This window comes from Micropterus salmoides, unplaced genomic scaffold, assembly GCF_014851395.1.
Source record: "Micropterus salmoides isolate LMB-PRFRI ecotype aquatic unplaced genomic scaffold, ASM1485139v1 Ms_hic_scaffold_21, whole genome shotgun sequence".
Taxonomy (NCBI): Eukaryota; Metazoa; Chordata; class Actinopteri; order Centrarchiformes; family Centrarchidae; genus Micropterus; species Micropterus salmoides.
Genome location: NW_024041262.1, coordinates 18,841,195 through 18,869,055, shown reverse-complemented (window position 1 = coordinate 18,869,055; position 27,861 = coordinate 18,841,195). Strand labels below are relative to the sequence as shown.

General features: G+C 41.7%; 2 protein-coding genes across 2 annotated transcripts; both read left to right on the top strand.

The window, feature by feature from the left end:
* The first annotated feature begins 393 nt into the window (after nucleotides 1–393).
* synpo2lb (synaptopodin 2-like b) lies at nucleotides 394–12,913 on the top strand. Its single transcript, XM_038736283.1, has 5 exons — nucleotides 394–495; nucleotides 3,424–3,575; nucleotides 3,685–3,960; nucleotides 4,576–4,964; nucleotides 9,249–12,913. Exons 1-5 carry the CDS (start codon nucleotides 394–396, stop codon nucleotides 11,984–11,986), a joined length of 3,657 nt encoding a protein of 1,218 aa, XP_038592211.1. The 3' UTR covers nucleotides 11,987–12,913.
* A 2,619-nt stretch (nucleotides 12,914–15,532) lies between these two features.
* Nucleotides 15,533–25,970, top strand: myoz1b (myozenin 1b). Its single transcript, XM_038736408.1, is given in 7 exon segments — nucleotides 15,533–15,646; nucleotides 19,395–19,481; nucleotides 23,136–23,302; nucleotides 23,403–23,472; nucleotides 23,583–23,757; nucleotides 25,273–25,356; nucleotides 25,358–25,970. Coding segments are annotated over 6 exon segments (732 nt in total). The 5' UTR covers nucleotides 15,533–15,646; nucleotides 19,395–19,396; the 3' UTR covers nucleotides 25,509–25,970.
* Nucleotides 25,971–27,861: the final 1,891 nt, after the last annotated feature.

Here is a 27,861-nt window from a genome sequence, read left to right as displayed (position 1 = left end):
CCAGGCTGGCTGAGCTAGGGGTCAAAGAGGGAGTGGTGGTGGTGGTTATTTCGGGACGGTAAATCAGCAAGCATCCCCTCCTCTACAGAGTGCTTGAGAGTGACATGGCAAGTGTTGAATACAAGGGAGGGTGAACACACACACACACACACACACTTTTGCTCCTTCTCACCCTCCTGAATGTCCGCCCTCCAACACAGCATTCCAGTGTAAGCAGATGAAAGCCAGCCACCCCGTCTCCTCATGGGTGGAGTGATTTGATCACGGAGAGGAGCGGGAGACAGGAGCCTCACACTCACTCATTGATACTCGCAGAGAGTGTGAGGAACCGAAGAAGGGCAGAGCACCTTGTGCACCGTCACACACACAGCAGGCTGGGAGCTGGGAGCAGGGATGGTAGCGGAGGAGATTGTGGTCTCTCTCTCAGGAGGGGCCCCGTGGGGCTTCAGACTGCAGGGAGGCGCAGAGCAGCAAAAGCCTCTACAAGTGGCCAAGGTACAGTGGAGCCTGTGTGTGTGTGAGTGCGTACAGTATGATGCAGTGAAGACTTATGGCCAAGGTGGTAACGAGTAGATGGGTTTAATAGAGACTACAGCTGCGGTCTGAGGCCTTGATGGTCAGTCTTGTGTTTGTGCAATGTTTGTAATTCAAGCTTTGGTTAGACTCTTAATAGTCAACATACAGTCTGAATAAATTAATCAGTGGCTTATTGCATTGGTGTCACTATGAGCTTAAATCTCCAGTGCTTGTAGATATTTCTTGGGATGTAAAATATCTAAATACTCTTATCAGTGTAATTATGTAGCTTTTTTCACCTGTACTTTTGTGAGTGCATTCTAAAGTCAGTAATTCTACTTTCATTTGTATTTCATTCTCAGCTAGAATTAAGCTGGGGGGCAACGTTTTGAGCAATGTTGCTGGGCAATCTTGCTAGTGGCAAGTCCGACTATGTTTTGAACGGATAGCGGCGGTGCGGGGTGGGTGGCGGGGTGGTGGGGGAAGGGGATTACGGTAGTAACCTTTACTCATTACCACTGATGGCAACGTTGCCCTGCACGATTGCTCTAAAAGTTGCTCTGTGTATCATCAGCTTTACCTTACTTTGGATAGCAACACTGAATTTGGGATTAGTTTGATAGGTGAAGTCATATTGAAATGCTTATAATCAGTGTATCAATCAGGATGTCCTTTCACTCTGAAATTCTATCTAAGTAATTGTTAATCAGATAAAATTCCACTTTTATCTATACTTGAGCGGTTTTGACCACAAGTAATACTCCCTCTACTTCATGCAACAGTACCTCTAGGATATACTTAGGAGTACACTAATTCTAATTTGGCTGTAGCCAATTTAAATTGTGATTCAGTTTGGTTTCTGGGTCAGAGAATAGTATGAACACATGTTAGGGGTTGATCTTGACTTGGATTTCATCACTGCATCCTGATGGTGACCACACAGTAGCAGAGATTAGTAAGTGTTTCTTTTAAATAAGTTAGTGTGCGTATATATACATTCTATAATACTATGATTATTATATTACTATACACATATATATTGCATGTGTGTGTTCTTTTGCCCATGAACGTATCCACTGTTAACACATACAGTAGATAATGAACTTGTTTCAGATTTGTCATTGTCACATATCAAGCCACATAGTAAGTCACATAGTAAGCCAACTTTAATGATGAAGGAATTCCCTCCTCGCACCGACTCCAAGTCTGTCTGTCTGACAATTTAAGGAATATTCTTTTTAAACCTTGTTTGGTTTCTCCAAAAGCTTTTCCTGTCTGTGTTTATATTTGTTGACAGTCCAGAATGTTCTCTCTAATAAGTAAATCTATTCTGGAGAGGAATGCAACCTCGCTCACACTGGCTTTAAAAGTTGGCCAGTCACTCATAAGGAGGTACAGTGGCTCTGGCACCAAAGGCCTCTGTTTATCCAGAATTTTCAAGCATATAAGATCACCTTTAATTAGAGTTTGATCAGTGTGTGCTTCCTCTTTTTTGTTTGTGTGTGTGTGTGTGTGTGTGTGTGTGTGTGTGTGTGTGTGTGTGTAGTTGGCCATAACTCAGATAAGCCCGGTTGGGAATGGAGCGCAAACTGGAGGATCAGAATAGCTCATTTAAGAGGCGTTGGAAGCTGAGGATGGAAAAAGGCCTCTTGTTCACACACAAAGATACACACACACACACACACACACACACACACACACACACACACAGTTGTGCACTTTATTGTAAGATTTTTTTCTGTTTGCCAGTAGCGCCTGTCTTTCTTCATCTGTCCAGGAATGCGATTTTCCTGCAAGGTTTTATTTTGGGTATGTGAGGAACATATGGTGATTGACAGGCATCCCCCCTGGTTCAGACTGGTGCTGCAGCTGTTCAAACTGTTTTTTTTTACGATGTTCACTTGTGCTGTGTGTGTATATGCGTGTGTACATTTGTCAGAGTGGGCAGCTTGTCTTTGCACGTGTTTGTGTGCCGCTGCTATGGGATTATTGGATCAAGAGATACTGATAAGGCAAATACTGTGTCCTCTTAAGAGTCCAAGTAGGTGTGGGAACACACTTTCCTCTTCTCAACATTTTTACAGTGATAAGATATGGGTATGCGTGAGGAGACAGAGGGAGCTACCTTATCATCTTCTTTAAGAGGAAACAGTCTGGTAGACAAGAATTTTCCTTTCCCTTCTGATCCATATATCCCCCACCCCACACCGACATGCTTCCTGAACGATCCTATGACATCATCTCTTAGCGACCTCCAGCAACAGCTGCATGACTTCATGAGTTATTCTGATACAGGGACATGAGTGGCTGGTAGTAGCAGAGAGATCCCTGTTGCTTAACACATCAGTTGTTCTACAAGACGCACTAACACCATACAGTACACTGAAGTAACAACCTGAATGACTGCTCTATAATATGGCTGATGAGATGGTTATTTTCTGTAGAGAATAAAGCCCCTGAAAATTGACATGGATAACATTAAATATTCATGATTAAATAAACAAGAATCAAAGTTTTTTCAAGGCCTTTAAAGTCACTATGTATATAGTTTTTATATGAGTAAATTATAAAATTATTGTGAAAGTTTTTGTTTGTAGAAAAGTGAAGACTGGTGCAGTGTGTATGTGGTGTTTTTAACCCATTCATTCTCAATGTCCATAGTAGGACAGAATGTTGGTGAATGGATACTGCGACTAGGAGTCACCAAAGTCCAAATATTCTTGTTCTTGTGCTCAAATCAGCTGACGACCATCCCAAGTCAGCCAATTGCCCACTGAGGGTGTTCATAACAACCTACAAGACAGTAGGAGGGGCGTCACATGTCAAATAAGTAAAATAAATATGTTTACTGAGCGTTTTTCACAGCTACAAGTATTAATGTGTTATTAACCCCTTTCCGCTCTGCAGGTACGCAGGCGCAGCAAAGCTTGCAGAGCTGGACTGAAGGAGCATGACGAGCTGGTTGCCATTGGTGACCATATGTGTGCAGAGCTCAGTCATGCTCAGGCCATGAGCCTCATTGATACACAGAGCGCTACACTCAACCTGAGGGTTAAAAGGTCAGCGCATGTACTCACACACAGACAGTACATCACACACTATTTGATCAATATCAAACAAAATGATGCATGTTTTGCATTTTCGCAACTTGTCATCATGTGTTTCCAGGGCCCCTTCTGGATTCCACTCTTCATCACCCCGCTCCACCATGAAGGTCCTGTCTCCCACCCCTTCGCCCTCCCACCGTTCCTCCATCCTCTCCAACTCCGGGATGCCCAGGGGCATCACTTCCCCTCCAGACAGCGAGGCTTACTATGGAGAGACAGACAGTGACGCAGACACACAGTTGCTCACGTACCGTCGCCAACGCCGCACCCCACCTCACGCACGGTCACCTGCGCGCTATGACGACCAAGAGGAGGAGGAGACCTCTGAGATGAGCGGGTAAGGCTTGGAGACCTGAAGTCACACCTCACTTCCAGTTCTCAATGTATTCTGCCATAGACTGTTTCTTTTAGCAGTTTCTCCTAAAAGCTGAAAAATCATACTGCTGTTGTCTGTCCATATCCTGACCACAAAGGATATCTACCACTGTACTAGAAAGTACTGAGAAATCAATCATTTTAACCAAGAAAAATTATTCTGTCTGCATTCAGCTGCAGCTCCTATTAGACTTATCCATGTTATATTTTAATATTTTGCCATCCATTCCAGTAGCAGATATGACTTATTATATGTAGAGGAATCTCTTGTATGATTTTTTTGTGCTTTAGAAAGACAGACTAGGTGGCAGGACTACAGCAGAAAGAAATCCTTTGCCCTTGCACCCCTTCAATCTTTTATTCCTTACAATGTGTGTGTACACATGTAGTCCATCTTTATCTGGATATTGGAAAAGCAAGAGGAGAATGATATGGCGTGTCAGATCAGATTCAAGCCCAAGATGTCACAGCTACATTGCATAAGGTCACCTAAACCACCCTGACAACGTCTCAATCTCGACATTACATCAAAGTATATAATCTTTTTTGTACTTGTTCTGTCTGTCTTTCCACTAAGGTATGAGAGTGCCACTGATGCAGGGGTTTCCATGCAGGGGCAGTGGGAAGGTCAGTGTGTTCCTGGCGTCCCTCGCAGAGAGCTCATCTACCAGCCCCTCCAGACTGAGTGGACCACTCCAGCACACACCCCACACACTCTGACACCGCACACACTCACACCGACACCTGACCAGGGGTTGGTGGAAGCAGAGGGAGAAGGAGACAGTGGCTTTCAGGAGGTGGGGGGCTGCATGGGGTTGACCTGCCCACCGCTTGTGTCTCCTGAAAGGGCGAAAGAGGCTCTTATGTTGGGTTCTAGTAAACAGCTGGTGCCCATGGTGGGACCCCAGCAGACCCCTGTCAGTGACGAGCTCTCCACCACCTACATGGACAAAGCACGGCAAGCGAGTAAGTATATACAAAACTACAGCAGCTACACCATTACAGGTTAACTACAACAACAACAACAATAATGATAATTATTTAAGTTTTAAGTTAAAAAAAAAACAAGAAAAAATACACATATATGAGGATCATAAACCATAAAAAGTGTGATCAATTCTTACATTAAAAACATGCTGTTATTAACATGTTATTATTATTCTTATTATTATCATTACTATATACATGTTATTAAATACATACATATACCAGCCTGCATGCACACATAAGAAAACACAGAAATGACTGGGCCCCTGAAAAGGTCCAGTAAATGGCCCCTCTACAAATCTGCTTTAATCATGTCAACACATGCTGCACTCTCTCTCTATCTCCCACATAAATAGCCTGCTGCAAGCGGTGCACTTTTGATGTTTTGATGTTGCATACAACAAACATTGCTCATACCATTTTCAGGAGAGTGGGTTTTCATTATGAAACAGGCTATATTTTACTAAAGCAACATACATTTGTTTTTGTTGTTTTAATAAATAATGGTGAGTTTTTTAGTTCAAAATTATATTTGGTTATCTTTGCTTATATAGTGCTGGATGGGCTCCCCTATAGCAGCTGGACCCCAGAATGCTTTCCCCCTTTTCCCCTCTTATGGGCGGCCCTGTTACCGCCCCATTGCTGAGACTATACTGAAAACAGATGAGTACATATACAGTTATATGATCCATCTGTGTGCCACCAAGTCCAGTTTCTTGTAATGACAGTTGTGGAATAAGTTAAAGGATGGTGGTAAAATCCCTTCCAGCATGTTTATTCTCCTTCGTACAGCCAAAGACAAAACATAGCAAGTGACACCAGAGAGGTGATAACAAGAAGTTAAGGATGAGTCAAGGTTTATGGAAAGAAATTGTCCTAATTTTAAAACCCTGATAGGTTAGATGATACCATGATCTTAGATGTGTATGGTAATTATAACTACTATCATAGTTATTTAGAAAATAATGTAAAATTGATGTTACAGTACTAATTAATGACCATTACAACATACCATGGATGTGACTTTGTTCAGTTAAATTGAAACTTTTAGGATAATATGCTGCTGACCAAAAACAGGAACCTCGCTAGTTTCTCATGGTAATGCAACTATTTCAGTCTTGACTGCAGTGTTTTTGCTTTTCAATTTGAATTCCAAAGATTCTCCCTTGGCATCAGCAGCTGTGAGCTGTGTAGTCTTGCAGCTTAAATCAACAGCTAGATCACCCTCTAGTGGTTATTTACTGTACTTTATTAACTGGAGCATCCATTTACATTGACAGGGTGGTAGTGATCGGGTGAGATATACCAGATACCCACAGAGATATTCCACCTCCCCCTTCCTCCCCCTTTTTCTGTCTCCTGAAACAGCAGTCAGTCTCTTCTGTCAGTATTCTGAGCATTTGCCTCATTGGCCGTATTTATAGGCACTGAAGCTTCTGACAAACCGGACACATCTCCGACTTACAGGCCACAAAGCTGGTGTAGGAGTGTGTGCTTGTGTGCGTATGTGCAAGTTGTGATATGTGTGTGTTTCTTGCCATGCGTATGCACAGTAGGCTAGGTATGTGGGATGATGACATAATTACATAAAATTAAGTTTATTGGTAAGACTTTCTCTCCTTTTTTGCTTTTTCCCCCTGGTGAAAAATGGCATACTTTTATTTATATATGCCTCAACAAAGTATTTAAACTAAACAGCCTAATAAAGGTAAATTTCTTTGAGTGGTCGCAAGTAGATGTTGCTTTGTATTAAGGGTTCGCAAGCAAAAGTCTTCGGGAACAACTGGACAGGAGGGAGTTAGCCTAGTTTAGCATAAAGACTGGAAACAGGCTTAGGATTAGAGCTCTGGCTCTGTCCAAAGGTAAAATCAGGTCAAATTATCTGCGTACTAGCACTTCTAAAACTGACTAATCAACATGTTATATCTCGATTGCTTAATCCTTACAAAAAGTGTAAAAACGACAATTTGCCATTTTTACAACTACATTTAACAAAAAAGAACGAATGGCATCAAACTCTCTACAAGAAAATAAGAGTATTTCCCAAATTATTGAACTTTTCCTTTAACTTGTAAAATTTTATCAACCTTGTCTGATTATCTTATCATTTCAATTAGGCAATAATAATAATTGTGTGTGCATTTTGTGTGTATTTATGGTGTTTATTCTGATGCTTGTATGTTTTATCTCGTGTTTCCCACTTGGGATAACAATAAATTAACTGAACTGAACTGAACTAATGATCACAGCTAATCCAACTGAATAACTATGTACTGACTGAGTTGTGACTTCATGAGTGAATGTTGAAGTAATGAGGGTCCTACAAGAGACTGAAGGCCTGTTACGGCTTTACTATAGGATGAGTGATGACTGATGTGTCCAGTGACCTGCCCTTTCTCACGTTACACACAAATACGCATTGCCTTTGGATATGGGATTGTTAGCTCTGCTGCTATAGAGTTGTGTGTCTGTGTGTGCAGTGGTTGTTAGTGTCAGCACCATAGGGTGGCACATAAGTAAAGATTTCCGCTATAAACTGTAATTGGCTTTATGAACTCACACACACATACAAACACACGACACGCACTCATAGACACTGCTTTCTAAATGTCCTCTGGTGAGGGGTCTTCCCGTCTGCGTGTGTCTGCGTGTGAGACAGAGACTGGACAGGTGTTTGATGCCTGTCAGACAGACAGGAATAGTGGGTTGACATCATGTGTTGGTTTGGGCTGCTGGACACAGACAAAGGTCTTTACATGGGCTGTGCCCTGAGAGAAGAGCTGGAAGACACAGACTAAACAGTTCCCCACTCGGACCAGACCTGGACACTGTGAGGGTGTGTGTGGGAGGGTCAGTGGGAGTTTAAGGACACATGCACACACACTCACACTTGTGAGATGAGGGACCTCACATCTCCTTCAGGTTCAGATGTAGGTGGACACACAGTCCCACACACCGTGTACGCAGGTAAGACGCATTAAAACCCTTTTATGTACATGTATTTCATTTACACTTAGATTCACTTGGAATTAATACATATCAGTTTGAAATGTTTTTTTCTTTTAAATTGAGAGGAATTACTATGCTGTTACTTAATTTTGAAGCTGTGCTGCTTACTATGGGATGGATATGAAAAAAAAAGCCATGCTAGCACCAAGGGATGGCAATGTCAGTCAGTCCACCAAGCAAGTCTAGAGTGAAATATAACTTTTAGATGGATAGGGATGAAATTTGGTACTGATATCCATTACTTTGGTGAAACCCTGACTTTCTTCTTGTGCCATCATGAGGTTCACATTTGTGTTTTTGAGTGAATTGTCACTAAAGCTATTGGAAAATATTTGATATAGACATTCATGTTCTCCCCTGGATAAAGTGTAATAACTTTGGTGATCTCTTAATCTTTCTTTTAACACTTATCATTTTTAATTTGTGTCATACTTTGGTTTATGACCAAATACAAAATAATGACATTCTCACCAGCCTCAGCTGTTGCTCATGTTTTGTGTTAATTAGAAAATATTTTAATGCTAACATGCTAAACTAAGACTTGTTAGCATTTAGCCCCCTGCACTGCTCTGCATAACTAGAGTCTAGCTGCTTGCGTGGCTGTAGACTCGTTCTCCTTTAAATCTTAATATCTGGAGTCTTATGTAGGGTGGCATTCATTTTGCTATAGGAATATCTAAACTTTTCAACTTAAATATCAAGTTTGATATCGGGGTTGTGTGTGTTTTGTTATGCATTGGTAAGCTTGACTGTATGACAGTTACACAGAATATGAATGTGTGTAAGAAGAGGATGCATCAGACTATAGTTATGTAGTGAGGATATTCACATGAGGTGAGCCAGGACACCAGAAAGACTCATATAGCCTTGGACTAAGCAGAGATATACACGTGTGCTGCCGTGTACACGTGCACACACACACACACACACACACACACACAGGCACAAAGAAGCATTTGTGACACTCTGATCTAACCTTCCCGGACTGTGTGACTCAACTCTGGGAAGCAGCAGGAATTCTTTGTTCTAATCCACAACACACACTCCTGTCTGTCACTAGTAATCCTCATTGCAGCTCCTCGCTGTGATAATAATGCATAAATGGGCTACTGCTCACAGTCAGTGAGGCCTGTCACACTGTTTTTGCCTGTGCCTTGTTATGTACTCATCAAAAATCCCATTACCGCTTCCCTCCTTTGTTTCCACTCTCTTTCAGTACATTTATTTTGGTCTCTCTCTCTTCCTGTCTTGCAGAGTTGCAGCGCGGGGAGAGTTTTGTGGAGAAACAGGTGAAAGAAGCTCGTACTAAGTGCCGCTCCATTGCATCTTTGCTGACTGATGCTCCAAACCCCAACTCGAAAGGGGTGCTTATGTTCAAGAAACGCCGGCAGAGGGCCAAGAAGTACACACTGACCTGCTTTGGTAAAGCTGAGGGAGACACAGGAGGGGAGACAGAAGGAGATACAGGAGGGGAGACGGAGGAGGAAGGAGGAAGTTCTATCCTAAGTAGCTCGGAAGTTGATGAAGAGGGATTTTCAGCATCATTTGACTCTACGTGGGACACCGGTTATCTAGACCTCCTGGACAGGAGAAGCTCAGCCTGCCCGTCAGCCACACCAACTACTCCAACAACGCCAACAACCAATCACATCTCAGGGCTGGACAGCTCAGCCTATCAGGCTCCAGGACTTGTGACCTCTGTCTATCAAAGCCCAGGGTTAGAGGTCTCAGGGCAGGAGAGCTCAGCCTGTCAGGGCTCAAGGCTGGAGAGTGGCATCACAAAGCAGCCAATCAGTAACCACTCTGAACATATGTCTCCTCCAGCTGTGGCTTTGACCAATGGGGGGTCAGTAGCTGTTAGTCGGGCTAGTGTTGTTCTGAGCCCGCCCTCTCAGATGCCCCTTCCAAGTCAAAATGGGCAACATGGCAACCCATATCCTAGCCCAATCACAGACTCAGATCATCACCTCAATGTCAGTCCTAATGCAGGTGTTCTAAACCGTACTGCACGCCCCTTCACCCCAGGCCCTACACCTTCCCGTGCATCTGTAACCTCTGTGATGTTTCGCCCTCCCCAACCCAGACCCACAGCCGTGGCCATGGCTGCCAAACCCATGGCGGCCATCTCCATGGTGACTATCCAACCTACTTGCCATCCATCAGGGCCAGATGCAAGGAGAGCCGTGTCTAGCACCTCTCTGTACATCCCTCCAAGAAATAACAACAGCAACACTCCCCCTTCTGTTAACTCCCACCCCTCATCTCTCTCGCCTCCCTCGTCGTCTCTGTCTTCTGTGGCTTTCTCCCAGCCTGCCACAAATCCACCAACATTTTCCCCTCAGCCCACAGTGTATGCTTCCCCCCCAGCCCTGTTCTCTCCTTCCCCGGCTCAAAGTACCCTGGTCAGTGCATCCCCTGCTCAACCCTTCTCCCCTCCACCTCCACAGCCATTTCCCTCTCACCCTGATCCTACTTATCCACCTCCTTCCACCTGCATTTCTGCTTCTCCCATCTCCCCACCACATCCCTCTGGTCTGACTCAGGTCTCCTTCCATGCCCAGCCCACCCCTCTTCTTCCTCCTCCTCCTCCCACCCATCCTTCTCCATCTCCATCTCACCATCCCTACATCAACATGACAAGTGCAGGGACTCCTGGCCCCCGTGCTGCCATGGCAACTGCATCACCTCCCCAGGCTCCTGCCACCGATTCACTGGTGACACGCGAGCAGCGCATCTCGGTCCCTGCCGCTCGGACTGGCATCCTGCACGATGCCCGTCGTCGTAGCAACAAGAAGCCCATGTTCTGTGCAGTCCAGAATAAAGATGTTTCTCCAAACCCAGACTTGATGTCTATGGTCCAGAACATGGATGACCACTTTGGGAAAAGCCAAGGTGGTGAACCTGGAGATGCACCCAGTGGGGAGACGGGACATGAATCAGGGCCTGAGGAGGACTGGCTGAGGCTGGGAGCAGAGGCCTGCAACTTTTTGCAGGCTCAACGGGGACCCAGGCCACCTCCCGTAGCTCCCAAACCGCAAGCCCCTCAGGTGCCACAACTGGCAGGGAAGGGAGGTCAACTGTTTGCACGCAGACAGAACAGGATGGATCGGTACATTGTGGAGCGCGCTCCTTCTGTTGCCACAGCACCTTACTCTCCTGCCCAGACGAGAGAACCCTCACCCACACCTTCTCTCCCTGCCACCTGGAAATACTCGTCCAACATCCGTGCCCCTCCTCCCATCAGCTACAACCCCCTTCTCTCTCCCTCTTGCCCTCTGAAGGCCCAGAAGAAGCCTGAGGTAGCAAAGTCTGGGCCAGCTGGATCTAAAGGGAAGAAAGCGGGCATCAAGTCTGTGGACATTATGAGCCACCAGCCTTACCAACTCAACTCTTCTCTGTTCAGCTACGGGGGCAGTGTTCCCCAGGGCACCTCCACCAATCAGCAGCAGCAGCAGCGAGGAATGCCAAGTGGTCCTCAGAAGACAGCACGAGTATATGAGGTAAAGCGCTTCTCTACTCCGCCGCCAATAGCCACGGGGCCCGCCCTCAAAGTTATTGTACCTCGATCAGCTACGACACTTGGAGAACCACTGTGGCGCTCTGATGTCACATCTCCTCCACCCACAGTTAGCCCTGCCCCCTACCAACCCTATCAGCCTCAACCCCAATCATACCAACCTCAGTGGGCCACCTCCCCTCTATCTCCCCCACCTCCGCCCGCCCCTACTGCTCCACTTCCTCAGCTCCCAACCTTTGCCTCTGCTTCAAATCCAGTCCTGTCTCCTACGTTCACCCACCTTCAGCCCTCCAACAGTGCACAGGCCAACAGGCAGTTTAAGAGTGCCCCAGATCTGAGTCCCCTGGGCCCCGCTGGTGCCTCTCAGCCTGCGGCCAGCAGCACTCAACCTATCAGGGTCCCCAGGCCCAGGTTCAGCACTTCCAACCTGGGTCTGCAGCCTGGCGTCTGGCGCCCTGGATCCACTACGCACTGAAGAGACTCTGGGCATATAAACCACCGCACTATGGGAACATAGAGCAACATTTTCTAATTAAGTCCATGTATTTTTAGTGTTGTAATATTGTTATTCTGGGCTGCAGCTTGGGTTTTATTAGCCACATTTTATCACAAGATCTGTTTGGATCGGCCACCCATGTAGCACATTTTTATCACATTTAATCTTGTTGACTCATTTATTCAATGCATTTGGTTATAATTAAAGGGAACACCATGTCTTGCAAATGAAATGTAGTGTGGAAACCTGAGAAAAGTTTAAAAGAAAAAATGGAGATCAATGGCATATTAAAAGGACAGAAAGAGATGCTGAGGTAAACTGAAATAAAGGTCTGTAAATATTGTACTGGATGATGAAGAATAAAGTTTAAACATAAAAAAGAAGAATAGAGGATGTGGAAGGACAAGCCTGTTGTGAGAGATGTAGTCGAGGGTGGGAAGAGGCTGAAAAGAAAAGCACAGGAGGCACTGATGAAGTGACATGATAGAAACAATGTCTGATGAGGTGTAAAAGAGGCACATTTGATCTTATAACTTCATAATCTGTCAGCACCACACAGGGGCTGTTGCCTTCCAGTAATTTCATTTTAGAAAAAGTTGCTTTCTAACAAATTTAAAGTAGCTACTACTACTGTAATTTCTCCTCTGTCATATATATTCTGAGGATTTGCATTTGATGATTGTGAATGTCTTTTTTTTTGTTGCACTCTGCAGCAATGTGTGCTTTGTTTTCTGTAGTGTTTCATAGGGCGAGGAGCAAAGGTGCCATGAAGAATGGAAGCCTTTTACAGAAAGCTTGATTTCTGATCTGTTGATATGAAACAGGAGAGGTATAACATGTCTGATTAGCTGTTATTCTTTTCCACAGAGACATGCGGCTGAATAAAAATAGACATGACTCACCTCAGCTGTCACTCTGTTTCTTACTGTGTCACCCACATCACCACTCGCTCCCACACTGGGCCCCGTTTACCTCCTCCCATTTGTTTTTACCCTTCTTTCTTTATCAGGCATTTACTGACTAGTCTAACAGCTTAATGGTTCTCTCAGGATTTAGTCAGTTTAGAGCTAAAAGACAAAGTATTTGTTTAAACTTTCACCACATGGAGGCACTGTAGGATTTGTCATCTAGTAGGATCTGTCATCCAGACATGTTATACAGTCTGTGGTTTCACCACTACAGTTTATGGTCTCCCTTGTCTCATCCCATATTTTACATGGCTAGAATCTGAGTAACATTTAATGTAACGGGGGGGGGGGGGGGGGGAGTCTTGTCTTTTTATCTATTTCATGGATCCTAACTATAAATTTTAGTAAAATTATCCTATATTTGATAATCTGGCTGAATGAAAAGTGATAATTTTAAATACATGTCTTTCTATTTTAGATTCAATCTCTGATCATTGCTGTTGAAAATGTCCTTGTAGGATTGTTGGCCTTCACATTTCAGAGCAGTTTAATGACAACCACCTGATGGCCTTGGAACTGTGAAACCCAACCATGGCCACAGAAAGGGATCTAACCTATAACCCTTGACTGGCATCAGGTGACAGACAGGACTAACTTTAGTCCTGTTCAGGTCCACTTGTAAGGTTAGCTGCTGTGCTAGTGGAAGGAACAACACACAAATCCCTGCAGTGTGCAGCATATTAATTTTTCTACAAACTAGGTCACTGGATTTTAGAAATACATAACAGCTGTAACTGCACTTAAAGTAATGACTGAAGTGGCTCTTTTTACTCTTGGCCAAATTACCAAATCAGTTCTACAATTCTCCCTCTTTCGGTCTCTCTCCTCTTCTCTGTTAATTCCTCTCTCACTCAGTTTCGCACACACACACACACACACACACATACCCATACACACACACACGCACAGCCCATTTTACCTATTTTTAGAGCTGTTAATCTCCAGCTATTTGGCCCGGTGCTAAACTCCTAATTCTGATGGCTTTTTTACAACGTGATTGAGAGTGGAGAGGAAGAGTTACCTTGTACATCCTGTCTCCTCCTGCTGCTCTGCCAAAGAGCCTCTTTCCTCACACCGTATTTCTGGGTCAACATAGTCGAGTGTTTGGGGTCAAGGGTCAGGGTTTATGGACAGGTCAGACAATGGGCAAATAGAGGTCATTCTCACTCCCACATGGATCGATTATTTTAGGGTTATTATTTTGGATAAAAGGAGTTTCTAAATCAATATGAACTGATGTGTTTGGCTGAATAAAGTATTACTAGAAGGTAATTTGTCATAACCAACCAGTTTTGTAATAAGCCTTCTAACAGGGCATACTGATGGATTTATAACCCAGCTGCACACAAATCTATGTCGAGGCCACCTGGCATTTCCAATTTCAGGACTACCATACATACTGCAAGGGTGATTTTTAGCACATACTGCACGGGGGATCCATGTTCCTAATCACTTTGGTGATCACCACAAGGTTGTGGTTTTGAGTGAAATGCCTAGACAACTATTGGATGGACATTCATGTCCCCCTTGTAATAACTTTTCATCAAATTCTAAGCCAGACCAAATACTTGCAAGACATTCCCATTTGCCTTAGCTATACTTTTTGTTTAATGCTAAATATCAAATGTCAGCATGCTAACACACTAAACTAATATGATGGTATATGTATGGTCAACATTAAATCTCCTAAACATCAGAATGTTTACATTATCTGTGCCCCTGTTCCCCTGCGGTTGGCAAATGATTCTGGGGTTCACTAAAATCATCATGCCGATTCTGACTTTCTGGATCTGAACAAAAAATTTGGCATACTCCCTACGATACGTGACATATATGTAATGTTATGGTCGTCCAAGTAACACGGGTGTAAGAGCTGTTTTTGTTTGTTTAATTGGGGAAAGAGGCTGTAAAGAGTTCATTAAACAGCTCCCTGTTTTATTATGTAAAACTAACTCTAGGTTTTGACCTTTGGCCCCTGTGAAATCGGAAGGGTTAGTAACATGGTTCGACTTGAATAAAACCTGAGTAAAAGTTACTTTGAGTAAATGTTTGTTGTTGTTCTTTATTATTTTTTACCTATATTTTTTGGGTAATTATGAGGCTGTTGTGTCTAGATTTGACTAATTATTTAAATTACTGTTGTGTATTGAGCTATCATATTTGACACCTTTATAACAGAACTTTTCCAAGCGAACCTAAATTCTACATATGTATTGCATTATTCATCTTGAATGCAACTATTCGCGTCAACTATTTATTCATTTTAAAATAGCCCTGGTTATTCTGAAGAAGAAAATGTGTCATCTTTAAATTTTCAGGCCTTTCTGTCATTTCTTTTTACACAAAGTTGATAGAAAAAAAGTTATTGGAAAAAAATCATCATCATCAGTTTCTTATTATCACTTATCGTACAAACCTCACGTACAAACTCACAACACCACACCCTCTTTACCCCCCTAGTCAATTCACCCCTTCCCCCCACCACCCATGCCAGGTCTATAGCACTGGGACAGCCCTGCTAATAGGGTTTCACTCTCTCTGGGGCAAAGAGGAGGGCAGGCAGGATAATACAAGCTCTGGGACACAATTCTACCTGGGAATCTATATTCCTCTTCCTCTGAGCCACACCTCTTCTGGGACCTGTGTCTTCCCGTGGATACCTGGGTCTTAGGTAAGACACTACAGAAGTGAAAATGCGCGATGCCTTGATTAAACCCAAAGAAATCTTGCTCACACATGCCTTGAATGTTTGTGGATCTGTCGCCGATGGTCACGGAGTTGTCAAAAAATTCTGGCTCCTATTTCAAGGAGACGGTTTCAGTTAAATTCATGTGATTCCTGTGGTCAAGAAATTTTGGCAGCAGGAGAAGTCCCTATCTGTGGCCTGTGGAGGCTTCTGTAACTAGATTAATTAACGAATAAGGGAATCAGAAGCAGATGCTCAACAAATTCATATTATAGAATTGACTGTTTTGTTTGAAAGTCATAGTCCTTGCTCAAGGCCGGCTTTACATCATACATAGATTGACAGTTATATTGCAGATTTGCAATTTCTTGAGTAAATAGTTCATTTAAATATCAATTAAACCAAATCTGAATCATGAGAGCCAGCTGGTGGACAGCTTTCCTCATCTCTTACCCAATACTGTGGTAGGTGAGGAATGTGGCCCTCTGCAGCGGAGTTTTTAGTTCTTGGGTTTGGATATATGTGTGTATTTGGGAATGTGCTTACTGATGCCCTTCCTCCCCAGCTGTCCCCTCGAGATTTATCTGAAGCTAAAACAGGCTGGTCATGGGGTCAGGAGCGCCTCTTCACTCAGAGAGATGGTAACAGGACCCAGGCCCTCATGCTGCTCCCGTTGTCGCCATCAGCACAGCATGCAAAAACACCTGTAATCTCCAGTTTTTAATCCACGGCCACTGACTCACATTAATCACAAGAGAAGAGCTATTTGAGTGCAAATCTGTGTGTGTGCTTGTGCCAGTGTGTGTATGTATGTCTTGTGCTGATGACAGTCCCACTCACCACAGCGCTATAGAACATGGGTTTACAAAAATAGCTCACACAGGACAGAATCCCAGGCTAGGAAATGAGCTTCAATTACACCAGATGAAAAGCAATTACATTAACTGTCTCCCTGTAGACGGGCCCTCCAGCTTTTTCTCTTGTACTGGGACTCACCTCCAGCCTTACATAATTGCTTTCGACCTGTGCAATTGACAGCGACATACTGCAGGTCCCCATCTGAGTAGTTAGTCAAGAGGGACATGAGCTGCCACTGGGTATTAGTGTCCTCAAGGGTATTTGGGGGCTATATACCATGTTTAAAGCATGCTTAAGTTAATTAGGGAATCCAGTGAAGTTCTGCTGGAGCTTGCTATAATTTGGGACGTGATGTGCATCTTAATCATACATGAACATATCTTGGAAATAAATTTAGATTTTTTTAGTGAAATATTTTGGGAAAAGAAAGACAAACCTTTGTTGGATCACATTTCACCTGTCAGTCTCTTGTTGCTAATCCTGTCATGCTCTCTGCTAGACCCCTGAGAGACCAAATACAGCATTTGGATATTTATTCTAAATGACTGCTTGAGTCTCTCTTTCAGTATAAAATCAATTCAAGTCAATTTATTAATGGAGCAAATAAAAAAACAAAAACAAATGTTGAACAAAGTGTTTATAGAAAATGTAACATACAATTTGTTAGTGTAAAACAGTAAGATCAAGTATTTATGTCATAATAATGAGTGCTATAAACTCAGTTTATCTGACACCACTTTATGTCCCAAATAGAGTTAGGCCTGTCCATTTGGTGACAAAGTGGCATAGGCTGGTGTATTTATTGCTTTATAGTGTACCAAAAATGTTCAAAAAGCTTTTGAGAGTCTCACCCTGGATCTCAGGACAGGACATATGCAATAGCCTAGAATTAGTTAGAAAATTAGAAATACCCAATTAATTAGTAGTCCACTACTGATTTATTATGTGCTCATTTGTTAAATCTGTTTTAATAAATTTTTGGCCAATTGGAGGCACTGTAACAAACTGTAAAATAACAAATCCTCCAAATTAAAGCTTCAGTGTGTAAGTTTTAGTGGCATCTAGAGGTGGGGGTTGCAAATTGAAGACAACTGCTCATTGTGCATTCACGTGTTCCTTGGATGGTCCCATTTCCCAAGTTGTGATGTCGTTCTTGCGACTTTGGTGTGTTCATGTGCTCTTAAGTCAGAATGTGGAATCAACATAGACGTTACTACAAAGATGTGTTGGATTAGCATGATCAGAGCTCATAAATAACACAGAGACATCTATGATAACTTATATCAATGTAATTTCTAAATCCAACACAAGAAGGCTGTGAAAACTTGGTGTGCGGTCCTCTTTTAATATCTTTACATAATATAGACTACCCCTGGCAAAGTTTTTATTGTTTGTTTCTTCCTATATTTTTGCATACTATTCTGTATGTATCTATTCGGTAATTCTGTATAATTCTTTATGTCTTTAACTTTTTGCAATAAAGATTTAAGGAGGAAATAAGAATTCCAATTATACCGACATTACATGAATGGACCATCAATCACCGCTCACCCCTCCCATTCCAAGCGCGTAGGAGAAACTCTGGTGGCCGACATGCACTGTTGGCTCTTGTGCAGAATAATACATGTGGTCCTCCATTTGTCCAGATTTCACTTCTCTTCTTAATTCTAATAAACCAGACAACTACTTCTTCTTCTTCCTTCTTTTTTGTACATATTCAACGTAATGACGAAACCCGCTCCGTAGAGTCGTTTGTCCGTTTGGGCAAACTGTAGTAACATGGCAGCGCAACACAGCAACTTCCATGTAAGAGGGCCCTGTATGTAGATAGAAATGGCTCATTCTAAGGTAATAAAAACACAACATTCATTATGTAAGGTCTCCTAAATATTACACACTGAACCTTTAAATGACAAAACAATGTAATTTGTAACTGCCCTCTGGTACAATACCAGAGAATATTCTGGCACCTCTATTGGCAACATGATAGAATTTATATTCTTGAATTCAAAAACATTACAAATCACTGTAAATCTGATTTATTATGTGACAACTATGGTTATAGTTGGGTTAGGTTTGGGAAACACGTGGTTAGGGTTAAAATGACTACTTCATGAAGGTAAGGAGACCTCTGTTGTCATGGTTACAATCATGTTGTGTAATTACTCTCACTGTCAGAAGGGGGAGACAAAAGTTGCAGGTGGAACTTTTTTGTTTGGGGGCACTTGCTGAAATAACCGATGCTGAAATAACCGATGCTGTCAGTATTTCTTTAGCAACCAAATGCTGCACTGCTGTACAAACTAGTTGCTAAATTTGTCTGCTGTATGGTGAAGAATACAGTAGGTTCATCGGAGCATCTTCACTGAAAACAGCCACCTGCTGCGGTAGGAGGGTTAATGAGGCAATGACCTTAAAAATGCTAAAACGCTCTGTAGAACTGAAGAACTGCAGAGTCGGTTGATAATTCTCTGCAGATTTTCACTACAAGCAAAACATTTTTGCAATAAATAAAGTAATATGATCCAATATTAATATGAAAATATTGATTAGTACAGCTTTAAATTTTCAAATTTAAATGAAGCAAAACTTTAATTACAATTTTTCTATTTCTGATGAGTAAAAGTTCACTTTTGACTTTGAAGTAGTAGTTTGACAAAAAGTCCTAACTCAAGGATGGAGTTTTATCTGCTGATGAAGACTGTGAGATGTAGTTCAAAGATCCAGAAAAGGCTAGTTAGTAGACCGTGAGTTTGTTTTTTTGACTGTATAGGTGTATTTTTCTTTCTGTGTAAAGCTATAATTATTTGTCTGAAAATTGGTAAATGGAACTGATGATAATATTATGAAATTATTTCTCTGTTGTTTCTTTTAGCCATGCCTCTAAAAACAACTCCTGCCCCTTCTAACAAGAGGAAGGCCAACAAGATCATCACTGACCTGTCCAACATCAGCCAGAATGGTAAAACACACACACACAAACATCATACCAATCACATATATTCGCACATGACATGTAAGCATGAAACATTTTGCCGGTCATGTTCGTCCACATTTCTGGAAGACCTCCCTCTATCTCCCGTGTGATCTGATTAACAAGCCCAGTAAATGTCAAATCCAATATTAAGTTTCTATCTGTGGTGTGTGGCTATTTGCACAGTCTGTGTGTGTAATTTGAACTGCCTGGGTGCATGTGGTCTTATGATACTACAATTAAATAAAATTCACACAAAGAAAGATTTGTTCCATTTGTTCCATGCAGTAACACAATATCTAACATGCATGTGGCATCTCCTGGAAGGATGTGGGTCATTCTCAGATGGGTGAGCAGCCATAAATCTGTTACCTTCGCAGGCAACACAAATTACCAGATGGTGATTCAGCTCCCGCCATATTTGTTTAAGGCTGTGTGTAAAAGGTGACTGAAATGGAATTAATACAACTTGTAAAAATGTAGCAAATTGTTGAAATCTACGAATGCAAAATGTATATATATATATTGTTTGTTATGTGAGCTACATCTTAACATCTACACCAGCTATGGCTGCTCGTGCTCAAGTCCTCCTTTATTATTTTCCAAAAATCACTTCCTCTGCACCAGGCATTTTTAGTTACTGTGTGTTGAATGCATTTCACATCATCTCACCATCTGTTCAAATTCGTGCTGTGTGGCTAAACATTGTTCAATCTCACAGACCATTACTTTGCATTCTAGTGGATATCCAAACGTTTCCAAAAATACCTCACGTCAGGCTGAATTTCGGTGAAATGTGTATATGATGATGGAGAAGACATTTAGAATATTTCCACTCAATTTGATAGAACAGCCTTATAAAGTGCACTGAGCAGTGGAAAGTCACTAAGTGCATTTACTCAACCACTGTACTTGGAGGGTCTTCTTCACTATCTTTCAGACTCAAGCAATGTACTTTTTACTCCACTACATTCAATGTGACAGCTATAGTTACTTGGATTAAGTTTTTACATGCAAAACATGTGATGAGTTTACAAAATAAAATGCATTGTCCTTTATTAGGGGGCGGCTGTGGCTCAGGAGGTAGAGCGGGTTAGCCGTTAATCGGAAGGTCGGCAGTTCAATCCTGGCTCCCCCTGGTTGCAAGTCGAAGTGTCCTTGGGCAAGATACTGAACCCCAAATTGCCCCTGGCGGCTATTCCGCCAGTGTATGAGTGAGTGTGAATGTTAGTTTCCGTTTGAGCACTTAGGCTCAGTGTATGAATGTGTGTGACTGGTGAATGCAGATGTAGTGTAAAAGCGCTTTGAGTGGTCGAAAAGACTAGAAAGGCGCTATACAAGTACGGAGCATTTACATTTACATTTATTAAACTACCCATATATAATGTAGTTAAAAGTGTCACCTCAAGCAGCTGCATTAAACATTAATTAAACATTAAACATTAAAATGCTGCTTATGTATTAATACATCAATAATGTATAATTATAATGTAATAATCAAATAATGTATAGTATACCATTCACAGGGCTCTTTTTCTGCATAATGTGTACTTTTAGCTTTGATAAATTTAGAAGAATATGCTTTTAATTCTTCTGTGCTTACCTAGGTAAGATTTTGAATTTTGAACTTTTCCTTGGCTAAGTCTGCCTCACAGAGAAGCTAGCTTGGCTGTCTTATTTCAGTATGTTGTGTTTTCTATCAGTATCAATAACATTTACTGACATTTACTTGTTGCATATTAAACCACAATATATTCTCTGCAATCTGAGCATGCTCTGAGTGTCTGTGCATGCGCTTGTATCTGTCATTCCACAATCTGTTGATGTCTTTCCCCATTTATGTCCTTTTGCTGTTTTCGCTACCACTCCTTCTGCTGTCACATCTGCAGCCACATCTGTATCTTTCCACCAGTTTGTTTTCAGTTGCTCAGTCATTCAGGAGCTTATCCTGCTTATCCCTTATTTTGCTCCAGTTACTCATCTATCCATCATCCCTGCCACTATGTCGTTCTGACATTTTATGCCATGCCTCTCTCCATCACTATGTTGTCCGTCTGTCCGCCGCTGCCTCTGTCAGTCTGTTCAATTTCCTCCCAGTCAGCAGCCAGCTCGAGTTTCACATTCTTCTGAATTAACACTCTAATCAATATCCCCATGGGAGAGTTCGCTCTGCTCAGCAGCCTCAATTACTCTCCTTCTCTCTCTATCTCTTACACACACACACACACACACACACACTTAACGCACACCCAGTTGCACAAGTCTGATTTATGAGGTACTGCTAACAGCTCTCTGCAGCATTGCAATGCCAACTCCCCGCTTTATAGATGTGTCTGTGCGAGTGTGTGTGTGTGTGTGTGTGTGTGTTTTGGTTTATGGCTGGACTCCAGGTGTTATGAGTGATATCGGAGTGTATGTGGTGGATGAGAAGAGTGTTTTATGAGGAGCTCTGTGGAGCAGTAAAATCTATCACATCTCTCCATCATTGAAAGAGAAGAGGGGAGAAAGAGAGGCGGCGTGTTATAAGGATTTCCCTCCATAAACAGTTCTACCAGAAACCTAACCTGCTGTGGCATTCCCCAGTGCACTTTTCTTCCATATTGCTTTGGCCTAGTAACCCCTACAACTCCCCTCGTTTCACACTCATTCCACACACACATCGTCTATCACTGCGCAACAGGTTTCAACTGTAATTCATCATAACAAGAATAGTATGGAAGCCAGAGGATAAAAATACACAGTCTTTTACATCCCTCATTCAATTTCAGACATGTAATGGAAGGTAAACCCACCGTTTAATTTGCCAAATGCGTTTAGCTGTTAAGAGTGAGCACATTTTAGAGTGTGCATACCACCTCTGCCAAGGCTTTAATAACATAAAAATCTTTAGAATTGTTAATATGCACAGTGATAAATCATCATGGGATACATGAGCCAGAATTCTTTCATTCAAGTCAGTGTAGCATTTCATAAGAAAATGTTAAAAACAAAGTTAAAACATTTCTTTTAAGTTTAAAGTTCTTAGCCTATAAAGGAATAGTTTGACACTTTAGGAAAAATGGTTATTGGGTTTCTTGATGAAAATTGGATGAGACAATCGATACCACTCTCCTAGTTTTCTGTTATAAAGCTATAGACAGAAGACAATTAGTTTAGCTTATATATGGGGACTTTATGCTTATAAATCCACAACTTGTCAATTTTACACTTTGGTTCCTGTATATAATGTGTTAAGTTTTAGAGGTTTTGGGTGGCAAGGTTTGATGCCTCTTGCAAAACATGTGATGAGTCTAGCTGTTTCCCTTTTTTTACTTTATGCTAAGCTAAGCTAACCAACTGCTGGTGATAGGTTCATTTTTTACTTTAAAAACATCTTGTATCTGTCTTAAATTCAATATATATTAAATTGCCACATGATGTAGTATCAAACAGACACATAGTGTGTCTATGTGGATAGAAAGACAAACCAACAATTGCTATATAATTTATTTATTTTTTTTACCCAATGCACTTTCTACCACATTGAGTTTTTCTCAAAGTATGGGTAAACATGACAATTTATTTTCTACCTTTTCTCAGCATCCACCCACATGCACTTCCATGTTCATTTCTTTTATTTTGTCCTCTGCCTCTTCCTGTCAGATGATAATTCAGACCCCGAGGCCTCTGAGCTCGACCTGGGCACCAAGATCAAGACGCCCAAGGATGTGATGCTGGAGGAGCTCTCCCTGCTCAAAAACAAGGGCTCCAAGATGTTCAAGATGAGGCAGCAGAGAGTTGAGAAGTTCATTGTGACCAACGAGAACACGGTAAGAGTGAAGAAGAGAAAGGCAGTGTGTGTGTGTGTGTGTATGTGTTTGCATAATGTTTTATGTGTATGTGTACTGATCAGACTATATCTATATCCAGCAGAACCTCCAGAACCTGTTGATGTCCCCTCCCCCTATTCCACCAAAGCCTGAGGTGTCAGTGGAAGAAGGTAGGGTCACAGATCCCTTTTTATATTTTCTGTCCCTTTTCAGTATTTAAGATGCTTTCTTTCTGTAAAGATTTTGCATTTAATCGCTCTGGTCTTCCCCTTTTTTGTAGTGTTGGATGTGGAGGCAGAAAAAGACAAGATGAAGGAAAACTATGTACGCACCTATGTATCGCCCTGGGAACATGCCATGAAGGGCAACGAGGACCTGGCGGCAACCATGAAAGCCTCCATGCCGGGACCCATCCAAACGCACCCAGAACTGCCTCTGTACAAGAGCTTCAACAGGTACACAAACAACAATTATCACTCTCTTGTAATAACTATGTTTCCTTGCATGCAAGTATAATGACAATAAAGTTTTCGATTAACATTGAATTGTACTGAATTGAATAAATGTGTTCATAGTAATGAATCGCTTAGCCAATAAAGCATCCAAAAAGAAAAAAACATGTCTATAATAATTTGGATGTGCATTCACTACACTGTAGCTTTGATGTACTACAGCCCTAGGTGACATCTTTAAATTACTTATTTTGTCTGACCAACAGTTTAAAACCCAAATATATTTAATTTAAAATTATATCAAACAGAAAAGCAGCAGACTCACATTTGAGATACTGGGGAAAGCAAAAGTTTGCCATTTTTGCTAGATGAATGACTTAAACAATTATTCAAACTGTTTACACTAAAAGGCATATACACATACATGCAACTACAGACACAGATTTTACAATTGCATTTTCAATACAAAATATGTCTTTTCAATATGTTATTTAACTTTGAATTGTTAGTTACAGGATGTTATTTGACACTACTTTTATAGTACATCCATTGATTCTATGCTTTTGTCCAGTGACGCACAAATGAGGTACAATCCAAGCCACAGCAGATCAAGGAAAATCCATTATTAATGCCTGAGATTAGCATCTTTCACCTAAATTTTGGTGTGGCAGCAGCAAAAAAACTGTATGGAAGAGATGCAAGTAGATAGAAAAGTATTATATGATGATTACTATTGTTAAATGATGTTTTAGTATGAACTGCAGCACCAGTCTCAACTTTATCAGCTCACTAACCTACATCACTATAACAACCGGCAGTTTGCTGTTTCGTCACCAGTAAAAGCTATTTTCTTCCTGGGTGTGTTTCCATGGCTTTATTCAGCAGCAATACAGCCTTCACATAATGTACCACATCACCAACATCTAGAAATGTTGGTGAAATGTATGCCATTACACTTAACAGTTAGACAACATTTTGCTGCAGATATAATTATATTAATTTTATTTCAGCCCTAGATCTCTGTATATTGTAATACTGTTAATGGTGGTTGTAGACCCTGCTAAGTGCAGCTGTGTCCCTCGTAATTACTAATGGGTCTGAAAAAGCTATAAACAACCAGCCATACACGGCTGGAGACAACAGGCACCTGGGTATAATATGTAAAATGACCCGCAATCCTACTACACAGGAGCAACTGAAAGTGACACAAAACGACTCCAGTTACTCTCCGAGAAACGAAAATAACTCAGACATGTGATCACTTGTGTCTCTACGCCATCGTTTCACGTCTCTTTGTGCTTGTTTATTTCACTTCTTGGGCTCATGGGCCTGTGCCTGGTAGGTAGGTTCAATATTCCATCCATGCAAACAATTTTTAGTAAAAAAGTATGTCATCCTTTGTCTTGTAGTAATATGTAGAAAATCAAATAAAAAATACAGCATGATCATTTTTTGTATGATCCTGTTTTGTATCACCTTGTCTCTCCTCAGCTTCCTATTTCTTTTTTTCTTTCCCAGGACGGCGTTGCCATTTGGCGGCTTTGACAAGGTGCCCAAGACGCTGACCTTCGAACTCCCACAGCTCAACGCTGCTACAGAGGAGCCCCGAGCCTATACCCACCCTGCAGGCTGACATCCGCTCACGCCCCTCATTCAACCGCACGCCCATCGGCTGGGTCTGCAGTGAGGACAACTCATACATCCACATGGACCTGGAAAACGTCCCCTTCGACGGAGAGACAGATGACCTGTGAACACGCATGCACACACAAGCATATTTATAGTACATGTATACTGAAACACCCACACATCGAAGTACATGCACTGGAACTCATATACACATACATACATCAAGAATATACCCTCATATGATTGTATACATGAGAGCACTAGGCTGAGTTCATAATTTACTTCTTATACACTGACAACATAAACACTGTTAGAACTGCTGAGGCTCCCATGAACATGTGTTGAAATGTACTTTAATTACCTGGAAACTAAATGAACAAAAATGACTTGAAAAATCATTTGAAAAGTACAAAGTATCTCCCCTGGTCTCCTGGGTGCTTTCTTATCTTTTCCTCTTCAACTATTATTAAGTCTTACTATGACTGTGCATACTGTGAGCTAATATGAGACCTGTGTGAATAGCTATAGATAAGCACTCTGCACTCTTAAAACAATGTATTTATGCAATAAAGTTCCCCTTTACAGAACGTCTGTCTGGTTCTTATGTTTACACTGCATGTGATAGTCCCCGGTTATTAAAAAGGACAATATCTGATTATATCCCCCCTCCCCCCATATGACCACCTGTTATCACTTAAAGCCCCTCCAGCCAGTTTTAACTGCAGTTTTTGGTGAACGTTCTTCCTCAAACAGAGAATGGGGGTGTTCTTAATAGTCAGACGTAATCAATTACCATGACAACCAAAAACTGACTGGCTGGAGTGTTCGCTAACGATTTGCTGTGTTAACATCACTACACTGTAAAGTTTAGTACACTTTACTGTCTGGCAGGAGTAGCTATTATTTACCCATGATAGAAACTATTGTGCGAGAATCAGCTGTTATCAATCATACAGTCGATGGTCCTGTCACGCACTGCATATGATAACTCCCAGCTATGTTTTATGGTGCGCTTACTTTACCGCGGGGGTGGGGGGTCTATTACTCTGCTGAACTGTGTGTAAAGACTTCTGATACCATTGGTAAAATGGCCGTCAGTAAAATGCGTGTTGCAGACTGTATATAAGACAGTGGCAGGTGAAAGTGCGACGTGTTTTCTGTCCTCCAACACCACACGCACAAATGCCATAATGAAAATGAACAGCACACTAAACCAAGAGGAGGAAACTAAAAAATAAAATGAAGACCCTCTGTTAGTTAACTTTCTGCAATAACTATGCTAGCTAACTACAACTGGCTAACTACAACTTAGTTAACTTAGCTAACTAAACTAGAAAGACAAACCAACAATCAGAGAAACATACCTACTGTAAGTTCTAAGTAAATCACATGATAAATTAGTTAGCTAGCTCACAACGATGTTTATCGGTTTGATGCTCTGACTTAACGAGGGGTGGCGGTGACAGTTTTTTAACGAGGCATGACAGTGCTGCCTGCGCAAGCTTGGAGAATGACATATGACTTATGGAATTACTTTAGTCATATGTCACCACCCCGTTTTAACAACTAAGCAACTTTTGCAACTTTGAGCACAAAATTAAGCTATTTGTCAAAAAATATTTGGTGAACTATGTGGGTAATCAACATTGTAAGGAAATGACATAGAAATGTCAAAATACACTTTAAGTCACACGATGAACCGTGCGATGTTGTTAAAATCTTGGGAAATATAAGCTGCAAGATTATTTTGTGTGCTACTGTTTCCAAGGGCAGGAATGAGCTAAGAAAGTGCTTTAGGCCTTACAGCCACGACTGTCTTCTGATTGGCCATTGTCTTCTGTGTTTACCAGGGGCGAGTTCAGCGCGGACAAAACGTAGCAAAACGTTTTTTCAACGGTTTTTCAACGGTTGAAACACCCTGCTGTGTACGCAAACGCACTGAATTTTCTTGCCTTTCTAACATCGTTGTGTTTACTAACTTGTGGCAGCTGATTGGGTAACATCTAAGACACGCCCACCAAACGGGACAAAACATACCTCGAAGCCCGTTGCAGAACGTCGCAAGGAAACATGTCGTTCGTACGTTTTGAGATTGAACTCTGCACATTCCTTTGTGGGCGTGGCCAGATTTTGGCTCACTAAATTCAGCCAAGATTCAAACTGATGTAAAAAGAAAACCTCCTGTTTCCATTGACTCATTTCACTTCACAGTGATAACAGACCACCTCAGGGTGACCCTCTGTCAATATCAGAGCGATCTGATGTAGGTTTTAAAAGATAAACCCTTAAAAATGTCTAAAATTTTCACTGAATTTGCTGATTTCAGATTGATTGTGTGATTTAAGTGAAATGAGTCAGCAGAAACAGGAGGTTTTCTTTTTACATCAGTTTGAATCTTGGCTGAATTTAGTAAGCTTTCTGCAAAAATGTAATACTTTCTTTAGATACTTGTGTTGTCTTAAGCATTTATTTATTTAT